General features: G+C 34.5%; 1 protein-coding gene across 1 annotated transcript in view; it reads left to right on the top strand.

Moving 5' to 3' along the window:
• The window catches only part of LOC141395492 (uncharacterized), a 28,114-nt gene extending 15,601 nt beyond the window's left edge, over window positions 1-12,513 (top strand). Inside the window, exons 3-5 of the mRNA XM_073971479.1 lie at window positions 4,347-4,566; window positions 4,768-5,359; window positions 11,295-12,513. Coding sequence (XP_073827580.1) covers window positions 4,347-4,566; window positions 4,768-5,359; window positions 11,295-12,070 — 1,588 coding nt within the window. The 3' untranslated portion in view covers window positions 12,071-12,513. The remainder of the gene's footprint in view (window positions 1-4,346; window positions 4,567-4,767; window positions 5,360-11,294) is intronic.
• The last annotated feature ends 2,889 nt before the right edge of the window (window positions 12,514-15,402 follow it).

Below are 15,402 nucleotides of genomic sequence, written 5' to 3'. Positions count from 1 at the left end.
TTTTTAAGAAATGATTTGGCAAATAAAAGGATAAGCTGATATACGTTTCTTTACGCATAAAAAAGAAAATTCTGCGACATATGGAGGATCCTTTCAATCTAAATAATAGGAAGCTTATGACAAATTGGAAATGGATACATTTTATAAAATAATGGATGAAATTGGGGGTCATTTGGAAACCTCCAGAATTGCGGGAAAAATCTCTGAGGAAATAATAACTATTTTCAGTTTGAACAAAATATTTTGGAGGATATATTCCGTAACTCTTATGTTACACGCTGAAACTTTCATACGAAACTTTCCCATTATTTTGGCGTTCTTAAGTCGAGTTCCCCATTACAGTAATTTCATAAAATTACTTTTGCATGGAACTCGATCTATGAACGCCAAAATAATGGGAAACTTTCGTATGAAAGTTTCTGCGTGTAACATAAGAATAACAGTTACTACCCATATAAAAATGTATTGGTGGGTTTGATTAGCATCAACATTAAAATAAAGAAAAATATCACCATGGTCGTCATATTCCCTGATAATACGTAATTTTGATATAACAGATCAATATACACAATTTAAATATTCCTGTTCAAAATATACATATTAAATGATAAAAATGTATTGGTGGGTTTGATTAGCATCAACATTAAAATAAAGAAAAATATCACCATGGTCGTCATATTCCCTGATAATACGTAATTTTGATATAACAGATCAATATACACAATTTAAATATTCCTGTTCAAAATATACATATTAAATGTTTGGATTTTAGAACTTGCCGGGTTATGAGAATTTATACGTATATCCAATGGATTTGACAATTAAAATCCACCGGAATAATTAAAAAATAAAATAAATATAGTTATATGTATGTAAACGTAGTTTTATAGTGCGGTTACACTACAGTTTTTTGCCGGGTTAACCCACTTTATGAGGATTTATTGCTTAATCTGGTCAAATCTGACCAGATTTGCCATACAAAAATTAAATCCTCTCACGACTGGGTTTATTTTAAATCCGGCACAAATCCACCAAAAATACAGTGTTGTATTCGGTATTTGTGCAAAAAAATCCAACTCTACTCAAAAAGTACCAAAAGTTGCAACTGTTTTTGCAACAGAGTTTGTCGTGTTTTACACGTTTACGATTGGTCGCATGAGATTTTATGGAGTTAACAAATCTAAAGTTATTTGAAAATCATAAAATTATTTATTTTTTTACATTAGACACTTTTTTAACAAAAAGTACGCTTGATACCTTGATACAAAAATGTATCCCTGTGTGTAAAATATACCAATATGAGCAAAGAGGGGACGATATCTCATGCGAGAAATTGTAAAAGTGTTAAACACGACTTTATTAGTTATTTTGTATGTAGACGTAAACAAACATCAGCTGACAGTTTATATCCTCGAAAAGCTAAGTGTAACCAGCAAAGATTAACCCACTGGATCTATTAAACCCAGTGGGTTAACCTTCAATAGTGTAACCGGGGTATTAACTACGATTTTTAATATTTAATAAACCCACTGGGTTTCAAATGTCAATTCCATTGCTTATATTTCAAATAAATCTTTTTAGAGAAGGTTAACCCTGCAAAAGGCTATAATATAAACATATCCTAAAGTTGAATTTTTCTACATGTAATCTGAAACATACTTATTTTAAATACAATAGTGATTTAAATAATTTCATTAGAATTTTGAATTATGTTAACTTTGAATGAGCATTATTTCGATTAAGGTGTGCTTTTTCTTATTTCTCCTAAAAAACAAGAAACGTTTAAAAATTAATACGCTTTTCATATTGAAATGACGTGCATCTTCTTTTAAATTCCGTCATTCTACCGATATTCGTCGCTAAAATTTTTGTATCGATAACATTGAGTTACAGAATAGCACTTTCGGTAATTCAACCGAAAATTTTCGTTAATTATCAATATCGGTTCGGTAGAAAAAAGTTACAGAATCCCACTACAGGTCTTAAGGCCTGCGTACATAAGCTGCCTTGCCTGCTTACCATATGAAAACTTCAAGAACAAACTTGGCATCACTTACACTTTTTTCATGTGGTTGTTATTCCTAACGTGTGACGCGACGCACAAGGGAACGTATGTGCCGCGACCTTTAAATTATGTTTAACTTTAATGCGTCAGCCATATTGTTGTTTTTCAAAAAACTTGGCCTCACTTACACTTTTTTCATGTAGTTGTTAAGAACGCATAAGTTCATGAAATTTTTTCAATGACATAGCTGTAATGTGGACGGGGACATAGTAGAGTAAAATCATAAAATTGCTGTAGTGGGGAATTCGATTTAAGAACGCCCAAGTTCATAATTTTTTTAATGAAAATCACGCTAGTGTGGACCGGGACAAAGCAATTGACAGTTGAAATACACTTTATTTCGTAAATGTAAACCCAGCAAAAAGTTTGCCTCCAAAGAGGCAGTTAAATGATATGTACAAGTGATCTGGAAGTACATCAAATTATGCATTTTCACTCATGATTTTTACAAGACCGTGACTACTGAAAGAGGCACTCCATTGCACAGCATTTTAACTGACCATTTGGCACTGCATTTAAACTGACCCTCTGGCACTGCATTTTAACTGACCCTTTGGCATAGCATTTTAACTAACCCTTTGGGGTAGAATAGGAGGCAGTCCAAAGCACGTGTTGTGATACAGGCATTCTGCGGAAATTGTGCAAGCTATTACAAAATATCCCAGAACAAAAAAATGCATTTATTATTTGTGTAAAACAAAAATATTAAGAACTTTATTACATTAACACAAATTATAAAAATTCTCCATTGAATTCAATCGCAAACATGCGTGTTTCCTCCGCTCTCCATTAAATCCAAGCTGAACTGTTTTTGTTTCATCTGCTAAATTGGTTGTCTTCCCATCACCAGTTAAGTTTTCGACATGTACTCCAACAGCACTCCATTCGGAAACTCGAGAGTAATGCTTGGTTTACTTTTACGAAATCCACTCGATTTCAACTGTCAAATCCATAGGTTAAACGTCAAATGAAATCCACATGAGATTTCATTTGACGTTTGAGCTATGGAATTGACAGTGGATTTCGTAAATGTAAACCAAGCATTACCGGAAAAATGTTCACAAATTAAATATTAGCTGTGTTCCTTTACTTACCTAAGGTTACCATTTTTACCATTTGTTACTATTTTTAACCTGCAAAGCGTTCCTTAACCCCGAAAAGTTGCAAAACTGGAAGCAATTTTTAAGAGAGTGAGAGAGGAGAGAGAGCGAAAATGGCTTTCTCTTCTACCACAGGCTCCCAGCAAAGTTTCTGCAGGTAAAAAATGGCAGAACTGATTTTTCGACTTTTGTTTTACGATTATTTCACAATGAAGAAGAAAATGGACGAATAACAGAAGAAAAAGTCGAACGATGACAAAACTAAATTAAAAACTGAGAAATAAAAGACGAAAATTGATTTTTTATGTTTCTTTTTGACATTGCTGCCAGATCTTCCAGCTTTCCGTTCCTTTACTTTTCTGGTAAAAATGTTCATGAGAGAGCAATTTTGAGAAATTTTGACAATTTTCTCTTTTACCACCCTTACCATTAAAAAAGTAAAGGAACAAAGGTATTATTTAGTTTGTATTAACAAATGTTTGGAAATGTTAACACGCTTATCTCTTTTGGTAAAATGTATACCGCTGCCTGCAGAGATGTACAAACTGATTTATGTACATGTAGGGATTTCTAACAACTGCTAATAAAATGTAGCTTACGGAGTGCCTTTTTCACGACTCCGCTGAACTGCATCCGGATTTTGTTAAAAAGTGACAAGTGGATGTGATTCTTTGGATTGCATCCAAATGCAGTTAAAATGTGAGGACTGGAGTGCCTTTTTCACGACTCCGTTTGAACTGCATCAAAACATGCCGTGGCAGAACTAGTCCACATTGCACCACTTCCAATCTATTTTGCTGGGAACGTATTACTAGCTTATACTTTATACCCCGTATGCATTTAACCGCAATTAATAAACCAACTGGGTTTCAAATGTCAATTCCATAGGTCAAACGTCAAATAAATCATCATCAAGAATGTTAATAGTACGGTTACATTAGAGCTTTTTGCCGGGTTAACCCACTTTATAAGGATTTATTTGACAGTTGCACTATGGGTATAATGCAAACGCCGTTTTAAATAAAATCCACTGAACTTTTGACGTGCGTATACGCAAAGTACTTTATTTGGTTTTCAACCCATGGCAGTGATCGACCCCTAGATTTATATATTCTGTGCGACAAATTCAAACACTCAGTTTCGTATAAGAAAACTATTTTTGTCTTTGTACTTTTTTATAGCATGGGAGATATTCGCGGCACGCTACAATCTCTGATATACTCCTACAACCAATTGGATAACAAACTGGAAAGACATGAACATCGAGAGCGAGCCTTGGGTGATCTTTTGAAGAAGGGTATTATGCAGCTGCAAAAAGGACAAAACAATTTGCAACCTCTCAATGGAATCTTTTCACGTTTGGATGATAGGGTTAGCCAAATAGAAACCATGTTAATGGCGGTAAGTTAAAAAAATGTTATTAGGTCTGTACGATAACCCAAAACTTTTACAAATGTTATTCTATAACAAACTTGTTCAGTAAAAGAGAAGTATTGCAAGTTGTTGCAAGAACTGGCAAATACTTTTTACTTGCGAAGTTATCGAACAGTTATATTATTTAAAAGATTTTTTAATTGAAAAATCCAACACTTTCTCCTCTAGCAAGAAGAAAAATACAATATACAAACGGATAAAATGAGTGAAACATTGCAGAAGATTGTCAAATGGATGCAAGAGAATGATGAATGTCATAAGCGACCCCCAGTTTTACCGGTAGCCGTAACTCCTGCACCACCCGCCGAACCATCTATTGCACCAGCCTTTGTTAAGGCACAAGAAGAATTCAACAAGAAAATGACAAACGATATCGAAAAGTTATCTTCGAATATTGTCAAATTATTGGATATATCACAAAATGTTGTGGAACAAACCGAGGTGGTATTAAAGAGTAACCCTGCCACACAAGATATGTTATCGACAATTAAGGAGCAGCTTGTTAGTTATACTGTGGTAACACCAGCACCACCACCACCGGCTCCCATTATTGTCCAGGCACCAAATAATACTGAATTTGAAAATAAAATTGTTCAAATGATCGAAGGTGTCAATACGGGCATAGAGGAACTAAAATCGTTGCCAAAACCAGTTGAAGGATTGACACCGACTGATCGCGAATTTATACAAACTTTAAATAATGAAACTCTCAACGTATTGGAAAATATTAAAGCTGGCGTTGCGGAAACTGGTGATAAAGGTAAGAAAAACAAATATTAATGTTCCTATGTAAATTGGTTAAAAACCCCTATTTTCTCAAGTCCCCATGAGTCCGAGTTACATATGTAATTATACGGGTAGTATCATTGACTATTTGCCTATTATTCCGCTTAATATGATAATGATTGAGGAATAGAGATAGGGCGAGGCTCTGATAGATTATAAATTTGCTCTATGCTATTGAGATTAAATCCGGTTAAGTGCAAACGGGGTTATAATATAAATTTTGGGGGGTTAACCTTCCATATGAGCATTTATTTGACGTATACACAGTGGAATTGACATTTGAATCCCCGTGGTTTTATTAAATCCGGTTATATGTATAAGAACTATAAAGTGACGTTTATATAGCCAGATTTAACAAACCCACTGTGTTTCAATAGTCAATTCCATTGCCCATACGTCAAATAAATTCTTATAAAGAAAGTTAACCCGACAAAAATCTATAATATGCCTGTCCGTGTGGTCGAATTTGTAATAATTATTCAAATGTTTCTAAAATTGACAGTTGTACTATGGGAAAGTTGCTGAAGAATATGTTCGAATATGGACAAACCTATTATAAACAGACTATTAAGGCCTGAGTACATTAGCTGTCTCGCCTGCTTGCCTTGCTTGCTTCTGATAAAAGAATAAAAAAGTTCCAAGTTTACTCGGCCTTCTTTAAGGCGTGCGTACATAAGCTGCTCTGCCTGATTGCCTTGCTTTCCTGCTTCATTTTTGACATAATAAAAATAAAAGAATAAAGAAGGCCGAGGAAATTTCGAACTGGGTTGCCCTTTTCTTTTTTATTCTTTTATCAGAAGTAAGCAAGGTAAGCAGGTAAGGCAGCTTATGTACGCAGGCCTTTATTCATTTATTTTTATTATGTCAGAAATGAAGCAGGAAAGCAAGGCAAGCATGCGAGACAGCTTATGTACCCAGGCCTTAAGGTATTAAAGGTGTGGACCACACTTTTAAACCCATAAAAAAAATCAATTTTTCATGATTTTTTTCCAAGAAAACTACCAAACTTTTTTGGTAAATTTTTTATTTATCTGTAAGCCCCAATTTACATTAGGCCATTTTCCTTGCGGCAATTGTCAGTTTGATGTAGAGAGAGGTGAGGCATATGGTAACCCTTTTGCCTCTCAATACCCTCTCTCACCGTGGTGCAATGGTATGCACACCCGCCTTGCACGTAGAAGGTCGGGGGTTCGATTCCCCGGCCAGGCAACATCAAACATTTTTCAACGGTGGCAAAATACCCCTCAGTAATGTTGGTGACATTTCCTGAGTATTTCAGCCTTGAAAAACTTCTCCAAAAGTGGTGTCTTAAGACACGCCGTTCGGACTCGGCGATAAACAGTAGGTCCCATATCATTGAGCTAAATATGAATCGGGGTGCACTCATTGATATGAGAGAAGTCTGCCTTGTCCCGTATGGGATGTTGTGGAACAATGTTTGTTTGTTACCCTCTCTCACCTACAAACTGACCATTGCCGCAAGGAAAATTGCCTAATGTAAATATGGACATAGAACAGATCTTAATGTATTGCATGGTACAATAATACAGGTAGCATTATCATGCCAGCTGATGGTAACATAATGTGTCAACTGCATTGAATTGATGTCAAATTTTGACACCTTATGTTACCAACAATTGCCGATGCGGCTACCTGTGTATTTGTACCATGATGTATTGCCTAATTTTTTTATTGTTGAAAAATATTAGCTCTTTTCCAGAACTAAAAAGTTTTTACAATTTTTACTACTATTACACATTATGCGTTCTTGTACACAAAATTTATATGAAAATCGTTTACGACTTTTACCACTTTATGAAGTACGGGAACAGGCCAATTATGTGGTTTTCTAGCAAATGCCCGTGCCAACTCTAACTCGAAAACAAATTAACCGATCGTCATATGTTTTTGTGTGGTAATTTAGAACATGAAGATCTAGTCCTTCATCGATCGATTTTTTATACCCTCAGAATTTATGCTAACGAGGGTATATACACTTTCATACGGGCAAAATGTGCCTCATCTAAATAATGGTTTTAGACCCCAAGTATGTTTGGACGAAATGTGTTTCAGACAATTTGGAGTCGATTGAGCAATGTCCGTCCGTCTGTCTGTCTGTCTGGCTGGCTGGAGCGCACGATAACTCTCGAACGGATCAACCGATTCGATCCAAAATTTGGATTTCGTAATATTTTGTCCAAACTTATAGTACGTTTATATATAACCAGATTTAACAAACCCACTGGGTTTCAAATGTCAATTCCATTGCTTATATTTCAAATAAATCCTCATAAAGAAGGTTAACCCTGCAAAAGGCTATAATATAAACATGGCCTTAGTTTAAGTTCGAAGATGGGTTATAGTACGTTTATATATAACCGGATTTAATAAACCCACTGGGTTTCAAGTGTCAATTCCATTGGCTATATGTCAAACAAATCCTCATAGTGAAGGTTAACCCGGCAAAATACCTCTAATGTGTACGGCGTTTAATATCGGTTCACTCCTTCCGGTACCTCCCCCACAAAAGTTCGGAAAATTTGTACGTACGATAACTCTTGAAGGAAGCAACCGATTTGGTCCATAATTTACAACTCTTGAAATGTCTACCAGACATAGATGAGGTTCCAATATGGACTCAATCGGTCACTCCTTCGGGTACCTCCCACTCAAAATTTCGGATAAGTTCAGTTTAGGACCTGCTCTCGAATCGCTTTAATTTTTGTTTTAGCAACTTGTGTTTACTGCCCCCCAAACGACGGTACATGTTTCATCAGGGGCAAGTCCATACTTCCTGAGAAAATAGCCTGAAACTTGCACAAAACCCCTATGACACCGTGTGAGGTGGTTGGAGCGCAAGATAAGTCTCGAACGGACCTGCCGATTGGGTCCAAAATTTGGTCTTAGTAATATGTTGTCCAAACATAGTTTAAGTTCGAAGGTAAGCCATATCGGTTCACTCCTTCAGGTACCTTCCCCACCAAATTTCAAAAATGTTCGGAAAAATTGTTCGTACGGTAACTTTTGAAAGGAGTGGCCGAATTGGTCCATACTTTACACATCCTAATATATCTACCAGATATAGATCAGGTTCAAATATGGACTATATTTGTCCACTTCATCCAGTACCTCCCAGACAAAATTTTGGATAAGTTCACTTTAAGACCTGCTATCGAATCACTTTGATTTTTGTTGAAGCAACTTGCATTCGCTGCCTCAATTACGAAGGTTTTTTTTCAGGGGCAAATCCACACTTCTTGAGCAAACAGCCCGAAGGTTGTAAAAACCCCCTATGGCACCATATGTAGTGGCTGGATATGTCGATCCATTCCTTTAAGTATTTTCTCCGCAAAACTTTTACTCTTTAATCCTAATCAACATTTTTGTCGTTATATACGCCCAAAATTTTTAAAACCCTCTAAATACATACGTTTTTTGGGAAAAAAATTGTTTCAATATACACAGGCTGAGGGTATATCTCTGTCGGCCAAGCCGACTGATACTTTTTACTTGTTTAAAAATATTAGATTTTACTGAAATGGTGGACCAAAAAAGTCAAAACATTTCAATTTTTGGCCTACAAATGACGTTCTCTGGTCACAAGACGGGCAAAAACAATTTTAAAAATAAAATCGATCGATGATGGACTAGTTTTTGATGTGCTTGATAACCCCACAAAATAGTTTTCGAACGAGAGTTAGAACCAATTTCAAAATAGCATTTCGAGAAAAACGCGCTTTTAATTTCTATGCTACAATAAATTTATTTTATCTCCGGCAATATTGTTCGGATCTACTTGACCACACATTCAATTATATTTATACTTTAAAATAACACTGTGCAACACGAAAATTATTAACCATATTCTGACACCGCATTGTGATAGAACACCAAAAATTAGAAGACACGTGTCTCGCCTTTTTTTCCTATCTCATCAACATTCGCGGTTATAGGCCTCCAAAGGTTTGAGGCTTTGATGTAGAAAGGGTCATTTAGTCAGGACTATATCTTCCAAACCGTTAAGAAATTTGAATTTATCTCGGAGGCAAAGTTGTAACTCTTGTCTTAAATAACAAAAATTGTGAACACATATAATCCATCAAGCTTCATCTGCAAGGTCAAAATCGCCATGCTCAAATTTCTTTTAAAATTGTTCTCAATTTTTGTTATACAGCTATCAAACCGATCAAATTTCAAGCAAACAACCAATTACAAAAATGTACCTCAGATCTCAATAAACATCTTTCTAGAATATACGAACCCTGAAGGAACAGGTCTTAACGGTCAAAATAGCAAAACATTTGAGATTTTTATCCTCTTTTCTAGGATTTTGTTCCATAGATATTAAACCGTTCAAAATTCAAGAAAACAATCAACCACAATAGCGTGGCAAAGGCATCAATAAACAACTTTCTGGAATATCCGAAACGTCTATGAACGGTTCTTAATTGTAAAAATAGCAAAAATCGTTTGAAAATATTAAATTTTCATACTTTTTTCTCTGACTCTGGTCCAAAGATACGCAACCGCCCAAAAATTAAGGATACAGTCAACTACAGAAATGTACCTTAGACTTCAACAAACAAGTTTCTAGAACAAATGAAGATTCTAGGAACGATTCTTCAAGCTAAAAAATTCGATTATTTTAGATCATTCTTTCCTGTTCAGGTCCGTAAACAACAAACCTTTCATATTTCCTTGAGTTTTTAACAGTTTGTTATTTCCAAACCTGAGCAGGGGGAATGTTAAAACAATTTAATTGTTCGTGAATTTCAGCCCTAAGAATCATTCCTAGAATCTTCATATGTTCTAAAATGTTGTTTATTGAAATCTTAGCTACATTTTTGTGGTTGACGGTATCCTTAATTTTTGGGCGGTTGCGTATCTTTGGACCAGAGTCGGAGAAAAAAGTATAAAAATTGGATATTTTCAAAAGATTTTTGCTATTTTTACCATTAAGAACCGTTCATAGACATTTCGCATATTCCAGAAAATTGTTTATTGATGCCTTTGCTACGCTATTGTGGTTGATTGTTTTCTTGAAATTTGGACTAGTTAATATCTATGGAGCAGAAGCCGAGAAAAGAGGATAAAAATCGCAATTGTTTTGCTATTTTGACCATTAAGACCTGTTCCTTCAGAGTTCGTATATTCTAGAAAGATGTTTATTGAGATCTGAGGTACATTTTTGTAGTTGGTTCTTTGATTCAAATTTGATCGGTTTGATAGCTGTATAACAAAACTTGAGAAAAATTTTAAAATAAATTTTACCATGGCGATTTTGACCTTGCAGATGAAGTTTGATGGGTTATATGTGTTTACAATTTTTGTTCTTTAAGACAAGAGCTACAACTTTGCCTCTGAGTTAAATTCAAATTTCCTAACGGTTTGGAAGTTATAGTCCTGACTAAATGACCATTTTACATCAAAGCCTCAAACTATTGGAGGCCTATAACCGCGAAAGTTGATGAGATAGGGAAAAACGGCGAGACACGTGTCTTCTCATTTTTGGTGTTCTATCACACTGTGGAGTCAGAATATGGTTAATAAAACATGACTCAAAAAATTACACACAGTGTAAGCCAATATTTTTTTTCGATTTTATGAAATTTGCAAGTGGGTGTCACCCCTTAACAACACATTAAAAAGCCACATTTTTGTTGTATTGCCTCTTTTCATTTCTCTCTCAGCAATAAAAGTTATTCTCAACACTACAAAATTCTAGCATGCGATATTTTGCATTAAATCAAAAATCATTATCATGTCGCCATGTCTCCTTATATATTTAACGACAGTCGTCGTAGCATACTTTCAGGCGTCAAATAATTCGCTTATTTTATATTTAGCCAAACCATCACCAACAGAAAATTAAATAACCTTTTATAAACCATCCTTCTTCCTCTTTTCAGTGATAACCGAAACAACGGAAAACATACAACAGGTCAAGAAACACATAGATACCACTATCAACCCACTACAAACAAAAGTCGACGATTCATCTGCTCTTTTGGAACAATTCTACCATGAAATGAATCGCAGCTATACCAAATTTAATGAAGGTCTGGAAATTTTCGATAAATTCAATAATATCTTAATGACAAATTCGGAATATGTGCTGGATACACAGCGTAAAGTTGAATTTGGAACTGTACAGATTATACAAAAGCTTACCGATCATATGGAAAAACAACGTGAAGCCATTTTTGAAACTTTCAAAGAACGTTTCGATAATGTTGATGAATTAATGATTACCAATCAATTGGAGACCATGCACAACTTCTCTTCACTTATTGAATCGGAAATAACACAAGTATGGCATCAAATCTCTATAATGCATGAAGAAATAATGGATACCAAAGATATACTAAAGGCCATAGATGCTCGCAATGAAGCCTCAGTGAATAATACCTATAGCAGTGTTAATGCCATGGGTGTTAAGGTTGAAGACGTTAAATCACGTATGCTTAATATAGATGAGAATTTAAATTTCCTCTTGGGTAAATTATCGATTATATCGCAGGAGTTTATTAACATTAAGCAGGGATTGGGTGAATCACTAAATGATTTGCGTAAAACTTTTGATGCAATTCAAGGTAAATTACCGGAAATAGCCAATGTTAATAATAATTTGGCTAAATATGAAACTGAATTGAAATTATTTTCAAAGCGAAATATTTTAACATAAAGATTTAAAATTAAGTTTGTAATAGAATGCGAAATAAGTGCTAGAATGTTTTAAGGAAGATGTGTAATTGAGTTTTTAAATGCCAAACATAAATGTAATTAAAAAAATGTTCTTATTTTATGTATGCCTAATGTAGTCGATAAAAAAAAAACGAAGAAGAATGTGAGGATGATTAGTTAATAGAATATTGCCAGCAATATGTACTCTACAACTACTACTACTACTACTTATTAATGTCGCTTTTAATAATATATGGTCTGTTCCAGAACTGCAAGAATCTTCTAATTTTTACTATTTTTTCCGATAACATAAAGGAAAAAATGGTATCGTAGTAAAAACTAGTAGATTCTTGCAGGTTCTGGAACAGAGCAATATGTATTTAAATGTACTCATGCCATGTTAAATGTGAACAATATAAATAAAAAAACTATTTTCATAAAAAACGACTATTTTTCTTTTTAATTTAGGAAGTCCACATTTCCAGATAAGTCCACAAAAAACTACTATTTGTTGAGTGATTTCATCGGAAATTTGTCATGAAATGATATACAGTCAAAGAATAAAGTCTACATACACCAAAGCTCCGAAATACTCGCTCGAATTCTACTCGCGAGTAAAGTTGAGATGGGGGAAGTTGACGATACGGAAGTCAGCCTAACTGTCAAATCAGTAGAGTTGGGTCATCTAGTTCCTAGTTCCTGGTACTAGTTCCAAAGCGTATGAGTAACATCATTAAATATAACGTGTGATAGTAAGTATACGCAGTTTGTTCAAAGAAAAAAGGTGGGCCATTGGAACTGCGAAGTGAACTAGATAGTTCCATATAGTTCCTTTGGCACAACTCTACAAATCAGCAGTTTGACAGATTTTCCACTTTTTACACCACGAAATTTGTCGAGCAGAAAGTAGTAAAAGAGAAAGATATTTTGACATACCCTTTCTTAAAAGCTTTCCGAGTTAAAAATTGTAAAACTTAAAAAAAAACTTTGACATAAATGAACAGAGCTTTTATGAAATTGCTGTAGTTGCGAACTCGATCCAATAGTACATTTATGAAATCGAGTGGATTACAACAGTCAATTCCTTTATGTGTACGTCAAATGAAATCTCACCTGAAATCCATTGGATTTCATTTGACGTTTAAACAATGGAATTGACAGTTGAAATCGAGTGGATTTCGTCAATGTAAACCAAGCATATGTACATATGTATGTCCCTGTCCACACTAAAGTGATTTCAATGAAATCATTTTATGAATATAGGCGTTCTTAGATCAAGTTCCTCACTACAGCCAAATCATAAAATTACTTTAGTATGGAACTCGATTTAAGAACGCATAATTTTATGAAATTATTCCTTTGAAATCGCTCTAGTGCGTACCGGGACTAATATAAATTAAATTATGCCAATGGCACAATTATTATAGGTCCTCTCTCAATAAGTCTGTCTGGTTACTTTCCCAGCAAGAACTTTTCTTTTGCTAGAAAATTGTAAAAAGTAAACAGACACCTTCCCAGCAAGCAATCAGCTGACTTACCAAAACAGAACAATTTGTCCGCCAATAAAGAAACCAAAGGAACCAAACATGTTGTATTTTATTAAAAATAAAAACGAAAATGGACTAAAAAATGATTTTTCCACTTGGCAAATTTGTTCTTTAAAACACAATACAATTAGGCTTTGCTAATTTGACAATAAAATTGTTTTTCATTTTCACAAACATAAATCAACGAAAAATTAAAAACATATGTTTGATTGTTTTCAGGAAGAAGAAGAGTTGCAAATGTTTGCTAGAAGAAATTTGTCCAGCACATGATACAATTAGGAAGGTAGATGCATCGGCGAATTGCTACAACAAAGCAACTTTTTTTGTAATGTAAACTGTCAAAATTTTCGCCGAATGGTCTCTGGTTGTCTCTTTTTATCGCTTGTGTTTGTCTTTAAAGTGATGACATGCTATCTCTTACTTACCCAATCATATGGTTATTTGTTTTGATTTTTCATGGCGAATTCCTAGTTTTTTGACGTTTTAGATTCGATCAGCTGGGCTGATGCATCTACCTTCCTAATTGTGCCATGGTCCAGCAAGAATTTGCAAACTCTCAGTGAAAGAACTGTCAAAATGTCTCTCTCGAATTGCTCTCTTTTGCTGGTTTTTTGTGTTACGACTTCCAGTAACAATTGGTACAAATTGTTACACATTTTAGGGTAACCAGACAGACCTAATAACAGCTGATTTCCATTTAAGCCATGGTACAATTAAAAAGGTAGAAACAACGGCGAATTGCTACAACAAAGCAACTTTTTTTGTAATGCAAAATGTCAAAATTTTCGCCAAATGATCTCTTGTTGTCTCTTTTTATCGCTTGTGTTTGTCTACAAAGCATGGTACAATTAGAAAGGTAAATGCCTCAGCCCAGCTGATCGAATCTAAAACGTCAAAAAACTATGAATTCGCCATGAAAAATCAAAACAAAAAACCATATGATTCGGTAAGAAAGAAATAGCATGTCTACACTTTTATAGACAAACACAAGCGATAAAAAGAGACAACAAGAGACCATTTGGCGAAAATTTTGACAGTTTACATTACAAAAAAAGTTGCTTTGTTGTAGCAATTCGCCGATGCATCTACCTTTCTTATTGTACCATGCTATAACCGAATCATATGGTTTTTTGTTTTGATTTTTCATGGCGAATTCCATGGCCCAATTATAAAGGTCCTCTCTCAAAAACAAATGATTTTGATTTGAGCTGTCAAAATTCATATATGTCATTTGAATTCGCTGTGAAGTAGAGAAATGCCAAACTGTAGAGAAGCAGGTAGATGTATATAAAAAAAACAAATCAACTTTATGTTGTACACGTAAAATGTCAAAATTTGTTGTGTTTTGTATTAGAATTTAGTTTACAATAACTTATTTTGGCAGTTAAAGATCGATCAGCTGGTATTTTCTGTTACGCCAAACAAAAATAACTGCGTCAACAACTTTTTCTTGGAAAATGTTATGTATGCATCATGGTACAATTACTTAGGTAGATGCCTCAGCCCAGCTGATCGAATCTAAAACGTCAAAAAACTAGAAATTCGCCGAGAAAAATCAAAACAAAAACCATATGATTCGGTAAGTAAGAGATAGCATGTGTTCACTTCACTGTACAAACACAAGCGATAAAAAGAGACAACAAGAAACCATTTGGCGAAAATTTTGACAGTTTACATTACAAAAAAAGTTGCTTTGTTGTAGCAATTCGCCGATGCATCTACCTTTGTAATTTTACCATGGTATGCATCTACCTTAATTCACAATAAAGAAATTCGCCTCAAACAT

The sequence above is a fragment of the Musca autumnalis genome, unplaced genomic scaffold (assembly GCF_047663935.1).
Source record: "Musca autumnalis isolate F117 unplaced genomic scaffold, ASM4766393v1 scaffold_2, whole genome shotgun sequence".
NCBI classification, from domain to species: Eukaryota; Metazoa; Arthropoda; class Insecta; order Diptera; family Muscidae; genus Musca; species Musca autumnalis.
The sequence above is the reverse complement of the archived record's forward strand: the minus strand, read 5'-3'. Positions and strand labels throughout refer to the sequence as shown.